Here is a 24,894-nt window from a genome sequence, read left to right on the forward strand (position 1 = left end):
AGGTCGAATATGTATGCATCCTGCTTCTCCTTAAGCTCTCCTCTCACATTAAACAGTCACATAACTGAAATATTGCACAGCGCTTGAGCTAAGTAAATGTAATTCTACCTGAAAGAGGCGACTGACTTGATCTGACAGGGGCGTAGCTACAATTGTAAAAAAGCCCGGGCTTACACATGATTGTTGCTAAAAAGTCTGGGCAAGCTCTCAATACTATCTAATATCAAGCTTTGCAACCTATCCCGCTCACACCAAAACATTGCCTTGCTACGCGCTTGTCTGGTGGTGGGGCTCGCTGACTTGGTAGACGCATGCCATTATATCCCAATTGCGTAGATCGATGCTCACGATGTCAGTCACCGTATTGCCTGATCCAGACTCGATTATTTACAGACCTCCACCATATAGCTGGAATATTGCTGCGAGTGGCGTTAAACAACAAACAAACAAACCCGCTGTAATATTTAATCTTCAGCCAAGTATAAATCTGGTTCAAGATGACATGTCTGCTTCACAGACAGACGAAATACATCCATCTCACGTCCTCAAGCATAGAGCCATGCACTGACATTGTGACGGAAACCCTCAGACATATGTAAACCGCAGATATACATGAATGCTGCAAGTATCTATTAATGCCTCTCTTAAAAGTGAAAATATATTAATGTAGTTCCTACAGCGTATGTGACAATTAGACAGTTAACATACACATATGAAAAGATAATAATAATAATAATAATAATAATGTGTCCATTTCTATAGTGCCAAACTCCACACCAGGTAGGCTCATAGCACTAACAATCAATATTGTCAGCATTATTGAAGACCATAGAACTTTTAGTAGAGAAAGGTTTTCATATGGTTAATGGTAATATATTGATACTATGAAAAATATATGATGTTGCAATATGTATTTCCATGTGTATATATTACAAACCTTTCATTTGACGTACTTATGTAGGTATGTAAAATTCAAAGTATACAGAACTCCAAAGAACCCTTAAATCACTTAGTTACATTCAAAGATTTGACTAATTTGACTTATCCCTTAGCAGTATTTAATTTACCACTCATGTGGGCTCTGTACTCCATCTGAAAGGGGTGGGGTCATCTGCTGTCTGTTTCTCTCTTCTAAAGATTGCTGTATTGCCCTCTACACATGAGACCCGTGAAGATCCGGGTTAGAATTGGTCTTCAGTTACCCATGCTTGTCCAAAGTGAGGACTTACGGGTCGGGTGGTCAGGATTGCTGACTTGGTTGACACATGTCATCGTATCCCAATTGCGTGGGGTCAAATGGCAATCAATCAATCAATCAATCAATCAATCAATCTCTACATCAATGACCAACAGACCAAACATAAGGGAGTACAGTTGGTTTAGTGACACTTCAGTATAGAAAACCAATAAATCTTGATCTTAAGTCTTTCGTTTGTAGTTTCAATATTACTGAGCTGGGTCACTTCATGAGACAAGCACCTGTGCATTCACATCTTCTGAATTTATCCATACTGAATACAAAGTAAACAACATGGATTAACAATACTAGATGTCCATCTTGCCGCCACTCCAGATGTGAACATATACTCTGAAACTATTTTTAATCAGACGATTGCTATTGATTACGTAGGTGTTGAAACGTTCTCACTCACAGTCCGTGTCTACAATCAAATCAATGATGACATGAAATTGGATGAAACAAAATTTTTATTCCTGATCTTTTTTTTACAAAAATATGTTACCATGTCATATAAGACAAAAACATTCAAAGTTTACACATCCTGGCTATGTACACAACTAGGTACTCACATATATTCCAATCATCTGGTACACTAGCAGACTGGACATGGTAGAAACTACATCGAGGTCAACAGGTCAAGGTCATCAACAACCATAAAGGGAGACAACTCACAGTAGTAAATTTTAGTTCTTTGTAAGACTTTATGTGTTAAAAAAGACCAAAACGTTTAAGACATTCATTCAGGAAAAGAATTGATGCCATAGATTTGATTTGAAAATAGAAGCAGACATATTCAAAATATGTTGGATTATCTCCCTTTAATAGCATAAAGGCATACAAGTTCAGATTGTGTTTCAAATGTTATACCTCTTGTCACAAGTAATAATTACTTTTTTAAAAGAAACTTAAGCACAAATGCATTATGCTGCTTCCAAAACAATGCTGATACACAAGTCTGAATTTGTAGTGCCAAGAAAAATCCAAATCTCACACAAAGTGGAAATGTGTACTAAGAAAGTATATACAAGATGAAAAAGTAGATCAAAATGCAAGCATGACCTTGATAACCCTGAGGCCAAGGTCAAAAATGACCTCAAAATGTCCAGGTGGAATCTCTCACTGATATGACATCCTTATAAGGCATATAATCACTAGTACATATGCTCAATCAGGGCAAATAACAAACATGACAGACATATTCGCCACACATAGGCTGCCAACCTATAATATTCAGTCCTGTCGCAATGTCAGTCATGAGTACACGTCAACGTGTACCACAGGATGAAAATTTCAAGAATTCAACAAACATTTACAATGCATAGTTATCAAATAAACTGATTACACTTATTCTATGAAAAAGTCATTTAAGCATGCGAAGACAAAGAATGTAGTTTGTTGAAGGGTATTCAAAGATGAGATGATGAATATTCATTACTGTGAACATAAATATTCAACAACTTTTAAGAACCTCATAAGTAACCATATGCTGTCAACATTTTGAAAAGATCTTACTCTTCACTCGTTTTCTGAGACATTTGTTATCTGAGAATATCCTCTAGACAAATCTCGCCAAGTATTTCTGCAAAGTTCTGGATGGAATGAGCCTGTAAAAGATGTACCATCAATTTTGAATGTTAATCACTGTATAAAGTGTATTTACTAAAAAACAGCAGCACTTAAACTGGGACATTTGTCTTTCAAGTTTAGTATAAGATGATAAGTTTGAGATATCACAATGATGTAACTAGTAGTGTTGAGTGAAAATGAAATCACAGCAATCAATTATCAATGTATACTGATGAAAAGAATTAAGGTTACTTGTCAAAGGGAATCAGGAGATGGTTTGAAATTTCTTGTGTCATAGCTGATTTTCTTTGATCCATTCAATTTTTCCCCTATTTTGCTCAGATTAATCTGTTTTTGTGGAGTAATCGAGATTATTTAGTCTCTGACATCTTATATACACATCCATGAAAACCTGGCACTTCTGTACCTATGTCGTGAAAATATCTGATAAGAATCTGACACTGATTATTTTCTTTTCATCAGTATATTTTCTTTGTTCAAACTAAATCAATAAGAAGTGAAATAGCATGAATTTGATATGAATTCCCCTTGATTTCTCCGACATATATGCGTTGTTAGACCTACCAAGAAACCATTCCTATTACACCACAAACAAGGACACAGATAAAATCTGAAATTCTTTGACATTTTTTAACAAAGAGGTGTGACTGACTACACTGGACAGTGCGGACTGATGTAAGGCAAGATGATCTTCATCAACAATATGTACAGCTATCTCCCACGAACAGTGGGTCTATTGCTAGAGAGGTTGGGGAGGCCAGCTGTCGCTACAACACTCATACTCCCACAGAGACGAGGGCTTGGCCTACACTTATTATTAAAAATATACATACTGGTACTCATGAACAAAATTCATATTACTAATACTTTGTAATATGTGAAATATTGCTGAGGAAATTAAACAGTGCAAAAGAAATTAAAGAACTAGCAATTGATTTTTTCATTTGATATTTGATGTAAATTCCAAATGGTATGTGTTACTAAACTGAAGCAGGTGTCAGCAGTCTACAGCTCACCTAATAAGACGAGGAGATAAAATATGTTTTCTCAGATCCTAGAAACTTGAAATGAGGATAAACAGCTTTACTGCAAGTTTCATAATGGCATGTATCAATCTTCTCAATGAAAAAAGGACAATAAATATTTTGATTTTAATTTAAGAAATCTTTAATATATACACATAAATAATCTGCATAACGCCCTCTGTTCTGCTGTGACTGATCCAGTTCACCTGGACCTACTGCCACCAGGACCTACAACCAAAGGACCTGCTATGACCAGGACCCTCTACAATGGAACTGTTGACCACACTGACCTACTACTGTTGACTGTTTATCAAAGTACAGTCTACCACATGGACCTGGTACAATTCAGGACCTTCTACACAAGCACCTGCTACTACCAGGACTGTTTATCATGGACCCATCTACCATTAGAACCTGGTACAATTCAGGACCTTCTACACAAGCACCTGCTACTACCAGGACAATTTATGATGGACCCATCTACCATTAGAACCTGGTACAATGAAGGTCCTTCCACGATGGGATCACCTACCACAAGGAGCATCTACCACAGGATCTTCAACCATCAGGTTTTGCAACTATGTATCCTTCGACAAGAAGAACTCTGACAGGCTGTGCAGAAGAGGAACAGCCAGCCCCAGTAATGATGAGGACCTGCTACCACCTGTTGTCAATACCTTTCACATCCAGGATTTGCAACAAAGAAGATCTGCCACCACCAGGGCCTTCAGGTATCCGGACCTGATACAAACAGTAGATACATAACCACAATCTCTCACATGGAAGTACATGTTTCCCGCTGGAACCATTAAAAGAACTATGGAATAAACAAATGATGCTTTATATGTTGGTTTATGGTACATCGGTGCCAAGGATGCTTATGTTTTCTTGAAGTCCACATTATCACATAGTCAAAAGTTCAGAAGTGTAGTCATCTAAGGTTCCTGAATCATCCCCTGTAACATGTCTATGTGAAGGAGATATCTTTCATGCCTTTTTCAACTGCATCAACTTTGGGTCATGCTGTCATCATAAAAATGTCAAATACATTCTTCCTTCAGAAAATCCAACTTGAACCTTTATTTGACAGGCTCCAGAAACGTCTGACAATTTTTCAACTCCGCTCAACACATGAGAGATGATGGTTTCATCAGTTATGTATGACTCTCCCTATTTCTTATTAAGCATTGCTATATCACCCCCTTTCCTACACCATAGTTGTGATTGGAATGCTACATTCATAACCAATTCTTCAGAGTTTCCCCATATGTGAGATTCAAAGAAATTGGAGAAAAAGGACTGAAAATGTTTGTTTGAAATGATAGGTTTAAGAAGTACTTTCAATCACTTATTGACAATATTAAAGAACAAATCACTAACCATAGTTAACAGACTTGGGATGAAGAAAATAAGTTCATTTCACATTTGTGAAATTGGGCACATTTAAACCAAGTGAAGATAAGAAATTCCTTTTAAACATTACTATTTACACAAGAAAGTTCTATCCATATCTTAATGTATCTCACTAATCATGCTACTCATTAAGACGAGCTAGATGAAATTCATGTACATTATGTGTATCACCATAGTAACAACATACTATCTTCCTAGAGACTACATATAGCTGTATGCCTATAAACACACACCTTCTATTACTTAGTTGATATGTTTCTCTGTACATATTGACCTTGAAACAAGTAAGAGACACCCATTTTTTTACTTCAATATCTTCCAAAGCTGTGTGTTTGTTGTTAAAAGCCGCACTCAGTAATATTCCATCTATCTGAAAGTTGTCTGTAAATAATCGAGTCTGGACAAGACAATATAGTAAATGACATCATCATCATTGATCTATGCAGGTGGGATATGACACGTATCAACCAACTCATTTAGCCTGCTGACCACCCGGTCTAGTTGGGTTGCTGAAGATCAATTCTAACCCAGATTTCCATGAGTACAAAGTAGGCTTGTACATAAGATATGACCTGGGTGAGATCAGGAGATAACTACAAGGAGATATCACTACAATGAAAATGGATCACAATACTTTGGAGACCATTGTGATGTCATCAGTTGCCATGATGTCACAATCAAAATGACATCACTAATCTGACACTGAAGCTGGAGCTGTTCTATTTATACTACACTGGTTCTAACTGCTTAGAGCAGCATTTATATATTTTGTGTTTCTCATCGCCCTAAAACCTAAAACTGCCTCATTATATATAAAATGGTTATCTTATAATCAGTTGCTGTCACAAGTCCAAAGAACGCGAGAAATTGTAATAAGAATTACAATAAATGAGAATCAAGAACATTTTTCAGAAAATTTTGTCTTTATTAAGTATATTCTTTTTCTGTTTTCCCCCGACCAACCTGTGTTCAGAATTTGGTGGCTACGTGAAACACAAAAAAATATGATGCCCTTACACACAGGTAAAGTTAGAAGAAGGACTCTGGATGATAAACAGAATCTCACGGACTTGCTGATAAAAGTAAAATACCCTTGGCAAGTCTGAAACATTTGTTCTTTTCATCAGCTAATCTTGACATTCTTTATCTCAGAAGACACTTGGGCGAGATTCTATATATAGTCCAATCTTCCGTGTGTATTTAAGGGAATATGTACACATGTGAGAGATCTCACTTTGTGTAATGTCCAACTTACACATACAACTCTGTATGTTTCTCAAAATGGTCACAGATCCTTTTATAAGGTAAAAGAGAGAATGGGTATGGTTTCAGAGCAATACAACAACATCCTACACAATGCTTCACACATTGTACCCATTCGGGGAATCAACCTTGGACTTTGGTGGGACAATCGAACACTTTAACCACTGGGCTAACCAAGGAACTTATTATGCAAAGTAGTTCGGGATGCAGTTGAAGGTGTTAGTCAATAACTATTGCCATGGTGAAGTTAAAGAACACGTCCTAACATAATCCATTTCATTTTAATCATTTCAATATAAGTATGTTTCTTTGTAAACAAAATCAATTTTTTACATTAAAAAAATATACAGCGTGCAATTTACAAATATGTCTGTTCTATATGGAATCATATTGCGAGGGACGCATTAGCTGTTCACAGGTGTATATTTTTATACATAATGCTTTCTCTAATTATTTAATGACGAGACAGCAAAAACTTACACCATCAATCCAATCTAAAACAGCATTCAAACATAATTATGTTTGAAGACGATTCATAGTAAGTTCAAACACTCTCTATAATTTTCTCAATCCAAATTACCACCTAGAGCAAATGTAATTCAGTCAGAAGGCTTAATTAACAGAAATTACATGATGAACAAAAATGGCTAAAAATAATTATTGCTTGATAGATAAACCTTTCTAACTTTTGAAAACTTAAAAAACAAAGGCAGCACACAAAACTCCTTGTATAAGAGAAAGCAAGCTTGCACTGAGTTTTCTTTTTCTTTGTAATAAAATTCATTCAATAAAGTCACCTGTTGTCTCACTTGTCTCCTGTTTCATTATGAATTGACCCAGACATTCCAACAAAAAGAACAAGAACTGAACTGTCCTTAAGACTGACTGTCCTTTGATTGGTTTTAGCAGATATGTACATGCTAGTAGCTTTTCCCCTCAGCTAACCACTGTAGAGAAGAAACATAAGGTAGCCATACTCATTCAATGGAAAAACCAGATGATATGCATTATATTTTATTTTTCTGTTTTGGGGCAAACAAAATATGAATTCCTGGAATATAGACACCTCTGTAGACTTTTGCAAAGGAAAACAATATGTGTTGTAATGGAATGAACAAAATAAACAATCACAATGCTACTAAGATGAAAACTAAATATACTGACTTATTGTTGACTATGTACTTACTCAATGAAGAGTACTACAAATTACTTCAATCATATTATGTTTTACCCTACAATAACACAGTTTTCAACATTACACATCCAGTTGTGCTTAAATTATGTGAAACTAGATTATGCATATTCAAATCTAACTATATATATATATGTCCTTTGGAAAATAGTACCTAAATGGTATATATCAAAAAGTTGCAATGCTGAAGGACATTAACAAGTACATATTTACTTGAACAACCTATTAATTTCTGTTAAATTAACCAAACAACTTAGCATTTCAGAACAATTAATAAACACATGACAGCCCAGATTACTTTGATTGTATATTTATATTAAAGTAGTATATTTATATTAAAGTAGATTGAGGTTTTGAAAACCAGACAAATATTCAACATGGTTCACACTGTCCAAACATACTTTGGTTTAAATCAAGAATTATTCTTCCTGAAAATGACATTTCACCTTTCACGGTATTGCATCATGATCCATTACACCTCTGAAATATATATTTATGTGAAAAACTATCATATTAGACAATTATATGATAAAGTAGGTCTAGTCCTTTGTGGCACATCATGCAAAGAGCATCGTCATCTGTGCATGAGCTAAACTAACAACATTCTCATCTAACATTCACAACACATTCTGACCATAAAACGAAAATGTTTCACTAAATCAGAATTGCTTGCATGATTTTCCACCAAGAACAAGTGGAATACAAGACTTCTATTTTCCTGATCTTGTGAAAAAGAGATATAGATTTAAAGTGATATTATTGATTTTTACCCCATTACATGAGATCAGAAAATATCTAGAACAACATGCATGTATGACATCTACCAATGTTTTCATGAACTTCTATTGTCATGGCAAGGATATCGGTATCTGGCTGCCTGTGCTAAGATGCTGAGAATGTTTTCAAGTTTCTTGATTCTAAACCATATGTCATCATGGAACAGTAATAGGCTGATGGCTAAAACAGTAATATGTACCAACTGTGACCAAAATGTACATTTAATCATCATTATCTGTGAACCAGTTATTGTTAATATTTTGGCCTTAAATTTGAGTACCTCCCTCCACCTCATCATTAAATGCAAGTTTACGATGAAGGGTTTTTTGACAACTGAAAGATCAAAAGATGAAGTTTCATAAAATTTACCTATTTTCTGCATTAAGTGATTTTAAAACAGAAACTTCACAATATGACAAGGATAATCTTATATTTGAAATATGGAAAAGAAGTGAAATGTGTTTCATGTCTGGAAGTACATACACATTTTAGTTCAAATATAGATATAAACACCAACCCAAAGCAATGTCATTTTTTTTAAAGAATGTTTTTTTACAATTGAATTCTTTTTTTTTTGGCCATAATTTTAAAACCAAACTGATCACCGGTCATCTTCTAAATCATTGGAAAGAGAAGCATTTCAATTTGATATATTCATTCAGTCTCCACATCCATTCCCTTTCAACCCAGTGTAACAAACATCATTAAATTCTGTGTACTCGAGTAGGATTCTATTGGTGCTGGTAATAAACCCAGTTAAATGTTCGTATTCCTCAAAACCATATACTGGAATATAAATGTTCACATACACCTATTCCAACGCTATATAAATATACATATCCTGATATCATTTCTGGCGTATAAATGTTCGTATTCACCAAGATATCCACAATGTGAGTGTCCAATGTCTTGTAATGATGTTGTTTTGGAAGACCCATGTTCAATATACCTCAAGATATATCCAACATTGGGGATATGAACCAAAAGATCACCCAGTATCCACTTTGTTCATAACTGTGGTCCATTGTAGAGTTGATTGGCATTCAATGGTCAGTTAAACAATATGGTTTCACTTGGCTTGTAAACATTTGCCTTCTGCTCCCTCAAAATGACGTCTGCTCCTCAACCAAGGGAGATAACTGCGTTAATGGTCCCGTTCTCCATGTTCAGCTTGGCTGATCAGGTTCTCTGAACTGGCTGTACGCCCTATCTCCTGCACAATCTCTGCATGTTCATTTAACAGTTTCTGGAAATCCTTTTGTCGCTGCTCTGCATTCTCCTACAAACAGAAAATACAAATATAATGACAGACAAGTATCAACAAACAGTTAAACAGGTCAGCATTATCAAATCCAAAGATGCATCAACCTAAAAAACTGTCCTTACTACGTATACTATACAAATCACAATACATCATCTGCCAGCACAAGTACCCAGTAGAGATCTTCACATCAAACATGACCCATACATGGATACAGACAGATGTGCATTAACAGGCATTAACTCCTCTGTGTTTTGAGTAGGAGGTCCTCTTGAACCCTGTCCTGTGCATAAGTGAGTGATGAGTATGGTTTAACGCCACTTTTAGCAATATTCCAGCAACATCACCGCGTGGGGACACCAGAAATGGGCTTCACACACTGTACCCATGTGGGGAATTGAACCCAGGCCTTCGGCGCGATGAGCGAACACTTTAACCACTAGGCTACCCCACCGCCCCCTGTGCATTAGAGCTGATATAACCAACTACTAGGTCTTTACAATGACATTTAGCACATTGTGTATCATTACATGGAGGGTATGGATGACTATTCATTCTATCAACCACCAGTTTGTCTGGCTTAGACTCAGATTATAAATTATTTTTGTTGTCCATATCCATCCCACACGCATCTACAATATTACCTTGAGTGTTGCTATCATGGCTTCTGACTGTTTAGTCTTGACGAGTTTGTCAGCTATTGACGCTTTCCTCACATTTCCTTTGGGAGACTCTGAAAACGAAACATCATTCATAGTCAAACAGTTGCTCCTCTTGCCTGTCTACTTCAAGCAGCAAGTCCCCCATATTCAGCCAGCAGTTTACTCTTACACACTATTTCGGGTTACCCATGAAGATCTGGGTTAGAATTGGTCTTCAGCAACCCATGTTTGTTGGGTAATTGGTGGGTGGTCAGACTTGCTGACTTGGTTGACACATGTCATCATAACCCCATTTACGCAGATCAATGCTCATACTGTTGATCACTGGATTGTCTGGTCCAGACTTGATTATTTACAGATACCACCATAAAGTTGGAATATTGCTGAGCGTGGCATATACTCTCATTCTAGGAGTTGCATATATGCTCACTCTAAGTGTCATATGTACCTCTCAATATGTTGTATATATTCTCACTCACTTGTGGTCTAGATACTCACTCCAGAAGTTCTATATAATCTCACTCCAGATGTTCTATATAATCTCACTCTAGGTGTTATATACCAATCTGTCTTGGTGTTAAAAAAACTCTCACTTTCGATGTGGTATATAATGTCACTTTAGGCGCTATATATATTCTAACTTTAGGTGTTCTCTAACTCCAGGTTTATTATTATAGGATATTTATATAGCGCACATATCCACGCACTAGTGCATGCTCAAGGCGCTGGTATGTTTTCCCTCGATCATTGGATGTCAATCTCAAAGGCACATCACATTATCAATTTCAACTCCCTGGGGAGTATACAACTCTTGCAGCCACTAGGCGCATCGAGTTATTGTGGCCTTTAATCCTAACGAGATACCCTTTTACAGCTGGGTGGACTGAGACACATAGTCACAGTACTTTGTCCATGTTCACTGCACGTTGCTGTACCCGCAACTAGGTGTTTGCACGTATTCATATGGCCACTATCTGGTCATATACCAACGGATTCATTGGTTTCTGTTTAAGTGCACAGGGTTGTGTACTGTACACTAGGGGTTGTGACAACATGGAACGAGTCTGCACACAATGTTGACTCCAAGGTTCTACCCGGTCAGAGGTGGGCTCGATCCCTACACCTCAACCTCGCTGGATCACTAGCCTGGCGCCTTAGCCAGCTCGCCCACCGTGCCTCATACATTCTGATTCTATATATTCTGACTCTGGAGTTCTAAATAATCTAGTTGTTCTATGTGTTCTATGTCCTCACCACTCTCAGGTGGTTCCGCTGCTGCCTCACCCTCTTCAACATCATCAATCTCCACTTGATCCGTTGTCCCGTCCTCTTTTTCCAACCCACAGTTATGTCGGCGCCACTGCTTGAGCTCTTCAGGGTCCTGCCGACCAACAACTCATCCTGATACTCCTTCGTCTCGGCGCTGTCGCAGCCGCCTCCTCTCTGGTAGTCGTCGTCCATGGTCCTGTCCGGTGCCGCTCTCTGAGATGTGTGCTGTGACTCCAGTTCTTCAGTGACTGCGCGAGAGTTGAGGTGTGGTTGGTCTGATCGTCTTCACTTACAGGGATGTCTGCCGATATTGGCATGGAGATCTGCAGTTGCTGTGAATCAGCTATCAACAGAAACATCACACTGTGTTAAAACTGTCATAAAGCTACAATGATGATAACATGACTGACGACCACATGACTGACAAACAGTGCTAAATATATCAACAGGTGAAAATTGCCATTTCCTTAGAAATGAGATAAAGAATAGTAAATAATATTCACCAAAGTATATATGATATCAAAACAAACACATTAATAATTTGATGAATAAAATGTGATAATGTGTTATGAAAGGCCCAAAACTTGTATTAACATTACAATGATAAATAGATATTATGAATCATAAAAATGATTTAGTAAAAGTAAACAATAATTCTTTGTTTTTCTTAACTCATATTTACAAATCATCATAAATACTATTATACTTAAAATAAATCTAAAAGTGTTTAAGTCCACCAGTTTCATGTTAAATACATGTACTACAAATATGAGACACTAACATTTTAGTATTAAGACATTCTATATAGTTGTCTCAATGCCATCAGACCCACACTGGTTTAAATGCCTTTGCTGCTGCAGTAACAATGACTATGCAAAATGTTCACCTATACACTTTATCACTAGTAACCTTATATCAAAGAGATATATCACATTAGTGACACCTGAGATCTACACCTGTCTCGTTAAGACAGGTGAGTACATGTGTCAGAAGCAACACCTGTCTTCAACGCTACTCACTAAATCTGCCATCATGCTGCTTGCGTAGGTTGGAGTGTATTTATAGAAAAAGTTCTATGTTAAGAAACAAATGTCTGCTACAGAGAACAAATGTCTTGTAGACCTGTCAGCGCTGAGATTTCAATTGTCACAAATTCATTACACCTCTCATGCATATTCTTCTTACGAAGGACATTGTTATAACACAGCTTTGAATTTGTGGCTGGAGTAGTAATGTCAACGTCACTGTTATAACTGAAGCATTAGTTTAACTGCAACAATATGTACGGTATGTGGCTTGATTAATTGATTAATTGATCAATCTTCTAACAATCTTCTATGTACGTACATATTGTCTAAATGCTTATTCTAGCATGACATTCGGTTTTTAAATTACATTTAGCGGTCTTAAATCAACGATAAAGGACCACAAAATTGAAAACAGAATAGCTTTATCTTCTAACTGGGGTCTAAAGAAAAGTGGCTAGTTTGGTATTGAATAATTCTTCAATAAATGCTGTACATGTATGATGTATAAAGAAAATAAAAAGACATAAAAAATATAGCGTCACTTTTAATTTCTTTGACAATATAATCTGAAAGACTTTTAATTTAAAAACAAAACAAAAACACTCTACAACAGTAAAAAATGTTCCTGACTAACTCATCTCAGAAAGTAAGCATTGTTGAGGGTTCCATTACGTTTTATTTCATAGATATCACTTTATTTCATGGACTAAATATTAGTAACAGTCCCTTTGCCACTAGTATAGAATACATCTTCACTGTATGTTGTAATATAGTGGAATCTGTCAAACTGAATACTTACCAATCCTGATTTCTGTCAGTGCCATACCATATTCACACCTTGGTTATATTACTAGCCAATGGGAAATTGTCAGTCATTAGAATAGCCTATCCAAAGTTATAATCCAAGAAAGCCCTCCAGATGTGAAAAATACCATTCATAACCCTACTACATTGTGTTCCTCTTCAGAACCACAAGAAAATGTTTCTAAGAATATGTCCTGGTGTTTCTGCCCTAGGTTATAGGGTCTGAACACGTCTGGGTAAATAAATGAGCTAAACTAGCGAGCTCCTTGCCGAAAGAAGACAGCGAGAGGACTCGTGAAGTGAGTGAGGACATTAGGACATGGCCGCCAGCAGTACCAGACTAATATGATCAATACCAACCTAGGTGAAAAACAGAGCTCCCCTCCAGCCAGCACAGCACACAAACAACTTAGTTCTACACCAGTGAGTCAGAGAAACAAGAAGGCTATGTCTCCATCTGATTTAGGAAAATATACTATATTCCTTACAGCTTATATCTATATGCATGATGACCAAGTAAGAGAATGTACCGATTTAGAAGACGCCAATAGGAGGCACCACAAACTGGGGAAAAACACTTCAAAAGGCTGTAGGAGGTCTCAAAACAACATGGCTTATATGTAAAATCTTCAAAAGAATATATATATAGAAGATGTGGGGTTTGTTTATCCTTTATTGTACTAAAAACATGACCTGACTCCAATTACTGTCGGATTCTTGGTGTCCACACATTTTTTTCAGAATTTGTTATTTCCACAAAGATATCTTTGATAGTTTACTGGTAAAAAGGCTTCCATATCTTTCATCACATTTCCTCTGTTGCAATATAATGAATATTGAAATATTTTCATACAAACATCCTTGATATTCCATGACCCCCAATACTGTGAAAACAACTCCCCCCACAAAACAGTCATGACTGCATTGTGGGTAAAGTAGTCTTCTTCTAACCAGATAGAGCTGCAGATGGTGTACTTTGTTTTGCATACTAAAAATATATATATTGGACACTTAAAAAATTGATCTTTTAGAACATTATATATAACTTATTTGGCAATACACTTTCAACATTCTTATTAAACAAAAATTGACAAGTCATACACTGCACCCATCCAGAAAGCTGCAGTCATACTAGCTTCTGTCTCTCTCTCTGGCCAAACATGCCTATGATAGTGACCGTTCCATTCCAGCAGTGGTAATTACTGCCCAGCAAGTAATGAGCAATTTGGATTTATATGCTGACCAATCACAGCATAACATAGCCATGAATTATGATTGTGACATGTCACTATCTGGGTGAATATGGGTCTTAATCATTGGTCTTCAGTACATAAATAACAGATTCGATATGACCATTATGTCAAATCTGCTGCAGATTAAGGGGACATTATCAAAGCCATGGTTTATGGACATCATATCTCATAGTCAGAATCTATCACACACATAAACAATTATTTATTCAGTGAATTCAGAGAATTATGGGATACTAAATACCTAGATCTAATTTGTCATGCTCAAGCTGAAAACTAGTCATCCTAACAAAATGAAATTTGTCGTTTAATTTCTGCTGTCTGATACTGTCTGTTACAGATATTAAACATAGTTAAAATAAATCATGCATATAAGGCAGTGACATAGTCTGATCAAGAGGCATGCACACTAGCCTCTTTTGTCTGGTTGGTCAGAAGGAAGTATGAGATATCATGCATATTATCCATTTTAAAGGTGTCTGATTGGTTCAAGGAGGCAGTCAGATTTTGTCACACTAGCCTTGGTTCAAGGAGGCAGTCTGATAAAGGTATGGGATATCATGCACACTAGCCTCTTTTGTCTGATTGGTCCAGGAGGCAGTCTGATAAAGGTATGGGATATCATGCACACTAGCCTCTTTTGTCTGATTGGTTCAAGGAGGAAGTCTGATAAAGGTATGGGATATCATGCACACTAGCCTCTTTTGTCTGATTGGTTCAAGGAGGCAGTCAGATAAAGGTATGGGATATCATGCACACTAGCCTCTTTTGTCTGATTGGTCCAGGAGGAAGTCTGATAAAGGTATGGGATATCATGCATCCTATTCCTGATTGGTTAACAGAGTTAAAGTTAAAAACAGTGACAAGAAAAGATTGGTGGAAGATCGCTCACCAGTAGCTCCATGGAATGTCCGACAAAAAGACGGTGGCAGCGACTCTTGTTCCTGAAACAATAAATGTCATGATAATTCCAACACACAATGGACACATTCTTATTTTAGAATTCTGTCTAATCCCCCAATCTGTGTGTGTGAAAGTTCAGGCACTGACGGTAGTGTCTGTAATGGTCTACACTCTGTATACACCCTACCTTGTGTGTGTGAAGGTTCAGGCACTGATGGTAGTGTCTGTAATGGTCTACACTCTGTATACACCCTACCTTGTGTGTGTGAAGGTTCAGGCACTGACGGTAGTGTCTGTGATGGTCTACACTCTGTATACACCTTGTGTGTAAGGACGGTTCCTACCTTGTGTGTGTGTGTGAAGGTTCAGGCACTGATGGTAGTGTCTGTGATGGTCTACACTCTGTATACACCCTACCTTGTGTGTGTGAAGGTTCAGGCACTGATGGTAGTGTCTGTGATGGTCTACACTCTGTATACACCCTACCTTGTGTGTGTGAAGGTTCAGGCACTGACGGTAGTGTCTGTGATGGTCTCCTGTACACACCCTACCTTGTGTGTGTGAAGGTTCAGGCACTGACGGTAGTGTCTGTGATGGTCTACACTCTGTATACACCCTACCTTGTGTGTGTGAAGGTTCAGGCACTGACGGTAGTGTCTGTGATGGTCTACACTCTGTATACACCCTACCTTGTGTGTGTGAAGGTTCAGGCACTGACGGTAGTGTCTGTGATGGTCTACACTCTGTGTACACCCTACCTTGTGTGTATGAAGGTTCAGGCACTGATGGTAGTGTCTGTGATGGTCTACACCCTGTATACACCCTACCTTGTGTGTATGAAGGTTCAGGCACTGACGGTAGTGTCTGTGATGGTCTACACTCTGTACACACCCTACCTTGTGTGTGTGAAGGTTCAGGCACTGACGGTAGTGTCTGTGATGGTCTACTCTCTGTATACACCCTACCTTGTGTGTGTGTGAAGGTTCAGGCACTGATGGTAGTGTCTGTGATGGTCTACACTCTGTATACACCCTACCTTGTGTGTGTGAAGGTTCAGGCACTGACGGTAGTGTCTGTGATGGTCTACACTCTGTATACACCCTACCTTGTGTGTATGAAGGTTCAGGCACTGATGGTAGTGTCTGTGATGGTCTACACTCTGTATACACCCTACCTTGTGTGTGTGAAGGTTCAGGCACTGATGGTAGTGTCTGTGATGGTCTACACTCTGTATACACCCTACCTTGTGTGTGTGAAGGTTCAGGCACTGACGGTAGTGTCTGTGATGGTCTACACTCTGTATACACCGTACCTTGTGTGTGTGAAGGTTCAGGCACTGATGGTAGTGTCTGTGATGGTCTACACTCTGTATACACCCTACCTTGTGTGTGTGAAGGTTCAGGCACTGATGGTAGTGTCTGTGATGGTCTACACTCTGTATACACCCTACCTTGTGTGTATGAAGGTTCAGGCACTGACGGTAGTGTCTGTGATGGTCTACACTCTGTATACACCCTACCTTGTGATGGTGGTCAGGCTCGGACAATGCAGACTGTAGATGTAGCGTCTGTGACAGAATGCCTGCTCCAGGGGATGCGAATATCCTCACTGCATTATCAGCATCTGCAGACAAAAGCACATCACCATAAACAAAATGTCACAAGCATCCTTGAAATAGTTTAGAATTGAACACTTTGAACTTTGTTGTTTCAGGAGATATCTCAATTTCCACGCTCAACTCAAAATGACCTCAGTTTATCTTGAAACAACAAAGCACATGCAAAACAATATTAGGAAGTTACATACATTCCATCATACCAAGCCCCTAGTGTTTCAAGTGTAATGGAAATTATACTAAAAAATACAGAGAGTTGTATGAATGAATCACTAAAATTCTGTAATGACAGCTGTTAATGAAAACACTTCTATTTCTAATTTGTTACATTTTTCAGTAGACAAATGCTGTCTGTATTTTCTGTCTTTCCTTCAAACAACAATGTAAGATGTTGAAAAGTCGGTGGAAATATACTCAGTCTTAATTACTTGTGCACAACACTAATCTTAACACACAATAGGATATAAAGGCATGCCATTCTTCTCCTAAGCAATACTTTAAAACCACACTAACAAATTCATATTTATTCCTCCGAAAGAATATAATTCCCTCAACTGCTCATATCATTGTAACAATATCACCACAGATAACAGTTATACAATTGAGAGTGAAAGCAATGTTAAACACTAGTGACGTGACAATTAAAGGAGCTTGATGCCACAAGAACATAGGTCTTGCACTGGCTCTAGACCTGGATTGACAATTCCAGTGTTCATCACTGATGGAATGGGTGAGTTAAAATAGAAATCCTGCTCTTACAGCGAAATCTACTTCAGCCAGAAATAGCATAGACCTGTTCAACTGGGAACTCAGGCAACTCATGAGTGAGTGAGTTAGTTAGTTTAGTTTTACTAGTTTGGACCAGACAATTCAATGATCAACAGCATGAACATCGATCTGCGCAATTGGGATACGATGACAAGTGTCAACCAAGTCAGCGAGCCTGACCACCTGATCCCATTAGTCACCTTTTGCGACAAGCATGGGTTGCTGAAGATCAATTCTAACCCGGATCTTCACGGGTTGGTCACTCATGAGGATAATCTTTTAACATCATAAAATAGTTAATTGCATATCATGTATTCCTAAAAGAATTCCATTATTCAAGAAAATACCACATGTGTTAAGCGATCAAACATTTAGGCTAATTTGAACTTAACAGTGACCATAAGAATGATAATTATTTACTGTTTACTATGATGCTATATCTATTCAGAAAATATCACGTAACCCATAATGAACAAGAAGCATCAAAAATCAATCCCACACACCACATTCTGTACCAAATTAGACTCAAAACACCACCTGCTTCCAATCTCCAAACCACAATTGAACTAAATTAAACAGAACTGAATCAATGATTCCACTCACAAAGTTCCTCTCCCAAACAAGCTAGTCCAATTTACTTGACACATTCAAACATAAGTCCATCAGGAGGATCCTAGTCTTCAGGACATCGGATCCTCTGACTACACATGTCTCACATTAGAGCCTTTCCTTCACAGCCACTGTAACTTCCTTAATACACTACATAGTCTGTGTCACAGTCCCTGAACCACTTTATTTTACCTACTACCTTGCCCCCCCTGCAATGTTAAAGCCCAAAGTAAAGCAAGTCTAGATTTCCTCAGGTTCAGAATCTCCCAACTCACTAGGGCTCCTTTCAGTTTAAATGGGTTTATTTGTTACTATCAAAATTATGTATATTCAGAGACTAAGCATTGGCCTACACACTAAAGTACCTTGACAAGCTCAGCAGTTGCTGGATGCACTTCACAATACATTACAGTACCTTGACAAGCTCCACAAGAAAATGTTGCCTTCCACTGCCTTGTACTAAAGAGTTGGTTAATACATTACAGTACCTGGACAAGCTACACAAGAAAATGTTGCCTTTCACTGCCTGTACTAAAGAGTTGGTTAATACACTACAATACCTGGACAAGCTCCACAAGAAAATGTTGCCTTTCACTGTCTGTACTAAAGAGTTGGTTAATACACTACAATACCTGGACAAGCTCCACAAGAAAATGTTGCCTTCCACTGCCTTGTACTAAAGAGTTAACACATTACAGTACCTGGACAAGCTCCACAAGAAAATGTTGCCTTCCACTGCCTTGTACGAAAGAGTTGGTTAATACACTACAGTAGCCAGACAAGCTCCACAACAACCAGCCTCCATACACTGACTCTACTGTGACTGACTACTGGATGGTTGGTGGGACACTCCTATGCCTTGACCAATTCCAACTGATGTGTGACCACCAGCTGTAGTGGTCCACCTCCAAGGACAGCAACTGATGCAATGATAAAACCCACTAATGACTGCACACCACTGGACAGGAATTAGTGATGCGTATCCAATCCTTTGTGTCTTCAGTGTATAATCCAGACAGTGATTATACCCTAATGAACAATAACACAGGAAGTTTGTCAGATTTGTTGTGTAACAATGCATGTAATTAGAGTAAAGTTTCTGCTGCTCATATAATCTCATGATATCACGTAACTAAGCTATTCATATCGATGATATATTTACTAAACATTTATTGAGGAGGAACACTTTTTATGGATAAACAAATTCTTGATTGCAATAGATGTGACATTTCGGTGTACATCCGAACACCATTATCAAGCAAATGGTGATAACAGCAGCGTTTAAAATTCCCGCCTGCCCGACCGTCCGGAACAGTTTATTTTCATCTCGGACGGTCAAATTTCAAAAGTAGCCTGTCCGGTGGTCTGGTAGATATTTTTACCCCTAACAGTAAATATTTCATAATATCAGACATTATCTGTTGTGGTCAGTTTGAGGTGTTTGAGGCATTATGAAAATTATGTTAAACTACTTACGATTGGACAGTTCATGTTACGATAACCAATCACAACACGTGTAATTTCAGTTTATTGTTGAAAACCGGACAGGCAAGTTTGTATCCGGACTGTTACCAGTCCGGCTGTCTGGCTTGGAATTTTATGAGCTTTAAACACTGATAACAGTGTTAGGATCTATACTGAAACGTATCTATTGCAATAAAGAATTTGCCTATCCATACAAAGCGTTGCTCCTCATCATACCAGCTTCTAAATGCCACTTGACCCGTGAAGGTCCAGGTTAGAATATTGGCCTTCAGTAACCCATGCTTGTCATAAGAGGTGACTAACGTGATCGGGTGGTCAGGCTCGCTGATTTGGTTGACACATGTCATCGGTTCCCAACTGCACAGATCGATGCTCATGCTGTTGATCACTGGACTGTCTGTTCCAGACTTGATTATTTACAGACCACCGCCATATAGCTGGAATATTGCTGAGTGCAGCGTAAAACTAAACTCACTCACTCACTCTAAATGCCACTTAAAGAAGTTAAACATTTATTGCTTCATACAAGTAGAAGTCATTCACACACTGGACAAAAGATTGATGCAGACTAGCATTTTCAGACAAAAGGGAGACAGTGGCCGTCATTACAAAGCTGTAGTATTTTGGGAGATGAATGGATACCTATAAAAGTAGTGAAATCCAAAGTAGATAAGGTCATCAGGTGGTACAGATTTGATGTTTTCTTGCTGACAGATATTGGCAAATCTGGGATTCAAACCCAGAAACCTGATTCAAACCACATTCTGACAGTTATATGACAGAAATCTGTCAGCAAGCTAGGTCAATATGTCTGTAGAATTACAGGAATACAGCCATATAAATAACTGACACACATTTCCCACACGGGGAAAAAACAGAACTATTCTCCCACATATCCTACTAGGCTAAATCCTTTTTAGATACCTGGGTCAATTTTATTATATTTTTTTCATATTTATGTATACCTGTGGTGGAATATTAAAACAATTGCACCATTTGTCATTCTAATGAAATGACGACACATATCAAGATACATTTTGGACAGTTAGGTTTTATGCACAGCTGACACTTATTTTAACCAGTTTCTCACTTGCAGGTAACTAGCGACTTATTTGAATTATTCAACTAGCCCAACAGGTTTACCTGTTCAAGTGAACAGGTCTAAAATCAACCAACTAAATGACAAGATTACTAATGATGTGACAACGATGAACAAATTTGTAACCTGAAAACACAAGAATGGAGTGTCTGTAACCCTGTCATTCTTTTCCCCCTGAAGTTAATACATGCTCTCTTACAATATACAGCGTGGATGAAACATAGCATTTCTAAAAACATCACAAACATTCAGGACATAAAACTGTAATAAATCAGGCAACCGGGCAAAAAGATGAGATAATTTCAAGCATATCACATTTTCTTACAGCAAGTACTCACCAAGATCCACAAGAACAAAATTCCCCTGCCATAAAACAAGCAGCCATTCACCACAAAGAATACCAGCAGAATTTCCAGGAACTATCACCAGACAGTGTGTGTATGCCTGCGAGCAGGTTGGTCATACAGAGATGTGTTTAAAGCTATAATACTTCCGTAACACTCACACCGGGCCAGGTGTCCGCACAATGTGGAGTGTATCCCAGTATTGCCAAAACCTGATCCCTGATGCGAATACAGCTCGGCACCATTGACGTATGCTGAGCGTAATTCTCTAGCATACACGCAGTAAATATCCTCACAGCTTGGCTACCTTACCCTGATCCACCATACCCTGGCATTTGAAATATCACAACCCTCAACAGCTCCCACTTGTACAGCTTGGTTGACACTCCAAAACTGTTCTAAACACTGAGGTATTTGCCGCTACAGTGGACATTACCAGGCTGGCTATAGGTACTTGTCACATTAATGCAGAGTGATTTGTTATAGATTAAAAATTCCACACAGATTTTATAACCTGTCACAGATTTAACTATCCCACACATATGATCAACTGTCATAGATTTATCGATCCATCACAGATTTAACTAAGTCACACATATGATAACCTGCCAAACATTTATCAATCCGTCACAGATATGATAAACTGTCACATATTAACAAATCTCTCAAGGATTTGATAACATGTCACATATTTATCAATCCCACACATATAACAGACTGTCATATATTTAAAGATCCCTCACAGATCTAACAACATGTCACAGATTTATGAATTCTACACACACAATAACACATCACAGGCACTCTTCCAGGCAGGAGTCTCAAATATTTCATCTAAACGCCAGGTGTCAGGAAGTAAAATAAAACAGACATATGTCCTCATGTAGGAATTCTGATCTCCCAAGTATACTAATTATCCAAATGAAAAGAAACATGGAATGTAAATACTACATACTTCCCTGGAAGACAAGCAATTAAATGACATAAGTAAAAGAGACGCAAAAGGTCTCTCGAGATAGCATTGTACTATAGCATGGTGCTTGAGGAAATACCTGTAAATGAAACCAAGAGATTTTCTAATTGAGAGACTTACTTAAATACTCCCCTGAATGTAAGCTTGTTATGTAATGGGCTTCCTGCAGTAAGATGCCTATCTTAGTCATCCATTGAGTTCCTCAATAGCTTATTTATGTTGGTGTACACAGCAAGTATACTGAGGTGCATTGTGACTTCGTTAAGGCTTCATGCATGGCTGCCACTTCAAGCTAACCAGCTTATCACCAGCAGATCTACGCTGTGCAGATACTGAGCCACTAATTTGATTTATTCATTCAGTGAAACAGGTTTAACATACAAGGGGGTAAGTCTAAAGCATGACCAGTTAATCAACTTAATCTAAAAAAATTGAATACAAATCTCCGGTAAGTTTAACATTTGGAAAGATCAAAAGTCCAGTTCAATTCAAATCTTAAAACTGACAAAGGCACAGCAAATTTAGCTTTAGTTTAAACATAAACCCATGGAAGCCCCCAAATTGGTAGTATCGAAGTAAAGTTACCACAGTTAAACACTGTTAATTGAGATTGTAGCATTCTCCACAAAATCTGAATATAGGCACTACATTACGTCCATGGTATCAGTGAGTGAGTGAGTTTGGTTTGACACTGCATGGTTTGACAGTATTCCAGCTATATCAGTATATAGGAGTGAGTGAGTGAGTGAGTGAGTGAGTGAGTGAGTGAGTGAGTGAGTGAGTGAGTGAGTGAGTGAGTGAGTGAGTGAGTGAGTGAGTGAGTGAGTGAGTGAGTGAGTGAGTGAGTGAGTGAGTGAGTGAGTGAGTGAGTGAGTGAGTGAGTGAGTGAGTGCGTGCGTGCGTGCGTGCGTGCGTGCGTGCGTGCGTGCGTGCGTGCGTGCGTGCGTGCGTGCGTGCGTGCGTGCGTGCGTGCGTGCGTGCATGAGTGCGTGAGTGAGTGAGTGAGTGAGAGGTTTTACGCTGCACTCAGCAATATTCCAGCTATATGGCAGCGGTCTGTAAATAATCGAGTCTGGACCAGACAATCCTGGGATCAACAGCATGAACATCAATCTGCGCAATTGGGAACCGATGACATGTGTCAACCAACCCAGTGAGTCTGACCACCCGATCCCGTTAGTCGCCTCTTACGACAAGCATGGGTTACTGAAGACTCATTCTAACTTGGGCCTTCATGGGTCAGTATATAAGAGGTAAACGTGAAGTGATAGAGGTCTCAGACTTCCATAGTGTGAAGTAATGCTTGTATATCAATGCTCCCTGCAATAACATTCCTGAAGGAAGGGGTTTTGTTCAGTGGTGTAACGATATGACAATAAAGTATTTTACCAAAACACAATGCTCATGATACAATACATCAGTATACAACTCCTGTATCACAACACATACACTTCATATTGATGTAAAACATGTGAATAATGACTGTTTCAAAAAACAGTTTAAGCAAATTTCCTGGTTGGCCAGAAATCACAGAATTTACACACTGGTCCCAATTTCATATGTTTCTCCCTTACAATATCCCATCTTTACCATCTGACATTTGAAAACAAAGAATTCAGGTTTGTGATTCCCCTGCAAAAAGGGAGAGAATATAAACTCATGAAATACGTCTTGCTGATCAGCTGAACACACAGTCATTAAGTGCACCAGCACTGAGCAGTGAGACAGTGAGTGACTGTCCCTTGCTATGTTCTGTAAGTCAACCCCTCACTTCATGTGAGTTTTACACTTGAAGTTCAAAACTGACATTTTATGAACAAGTGACTTTATTTCAAATCGACTGTCAATGGTCATTATCAGTAGTTATACATGCTGACACTACAACACTGATGAAAATATCCCGTTTTTCACTGGATGACACATTCATCCTATTTCACACACAAAATATCCTCCCATACCACCCAGCTGAACAAGGAGCATACAGCCTTCTGATATTCCACAGAACATCTGCTGCAACCCAGTGACCTTATCCTGCAGAATTCCCTCACTTGATAAAAACCAAGCCCAAAATAAAACTCTCTTTTTCACTGTCACACAATCCACAAATAGCCTGCTCTGTGATTGAAGCTGAAACCTCAACAAGCAAACTTTGTTTAAAATCAAAACTACCCATGGCTAATTTAGAGTCCCATGTACACAAGTTCTTGACTTTGAATTGACGTACAGTGGGTAAAGGTGTAATTATCACAGAGCTCGAGAGCACCTGCCTTACTCATGGTTCAATATTTACACTAAATGCATAAATGTTGTTTTAAATTAAACAAATT

The 24,894-nt window shown here is 38.2% G+C and overlaps 1 protein-coding gene across 3 annotated transcripts in view; it reads right to left on the reverse strand.

Moving 5' to 3' along the window:
• Positions 1–1,694: 1,694 nt before the first annotated feature.
• LOC124261514 overlaps positions 1,695–24,894 on the reverse strand; it is a 173,023-nt gene continuing 149,823 nt past the window's right edge. The window contains exons 9-14 of one of the 3 annotated variants that reach the window (XM_046695833.1): positions 17,194–17,297; positions 15,664–15,715; positions 11,675–12,032; positions 10,403–10,491; positions 4,346–9,776; positions 1,695–4,266 (exon numbers count right to left, since the gene is read on the reverse strand). In XM_046695833.1, the coding sequence (XP_046551789.1) occupies positions 11,794–12,032; positions 15,664–15,715; positions 17,194–17,297 (395 nt within the window). In that variant the 3' untranslated portion in view covers positions 1,695–4,266; positions 4,346–9,776; positions 10,403–10,491; positions 11,675–11,793. Of the gene's footprint in view, positions 9,777–10,402; positions 10,492–11,674; positions 12,033–15,663; positions 15,716–17,193; positions 17,298–24,894 lie in introns of all 3 variants that reach the window. The other 2 variants (XM_046695831.1, XM_046695834.1) reach the window with 2 other exon arrangements.

The sequence above is a fragment of the Haliotis rubra genome, unplaced genomic scaffold (assembly GCF_003918875.1).
Source record: "Haliotis rubra isolate DU_JTF1 unplaced genomic scaffold, ASM391887v1 Scf80, whole genome shotgun sequence".
Taxonomy (NCBI): domain Eukaryota; kingdom Metazoa; phylum Mollusca; class Gastropoda; order Lepetellida; family Haliotidae; genus Haliotis; species Haliotis rubra.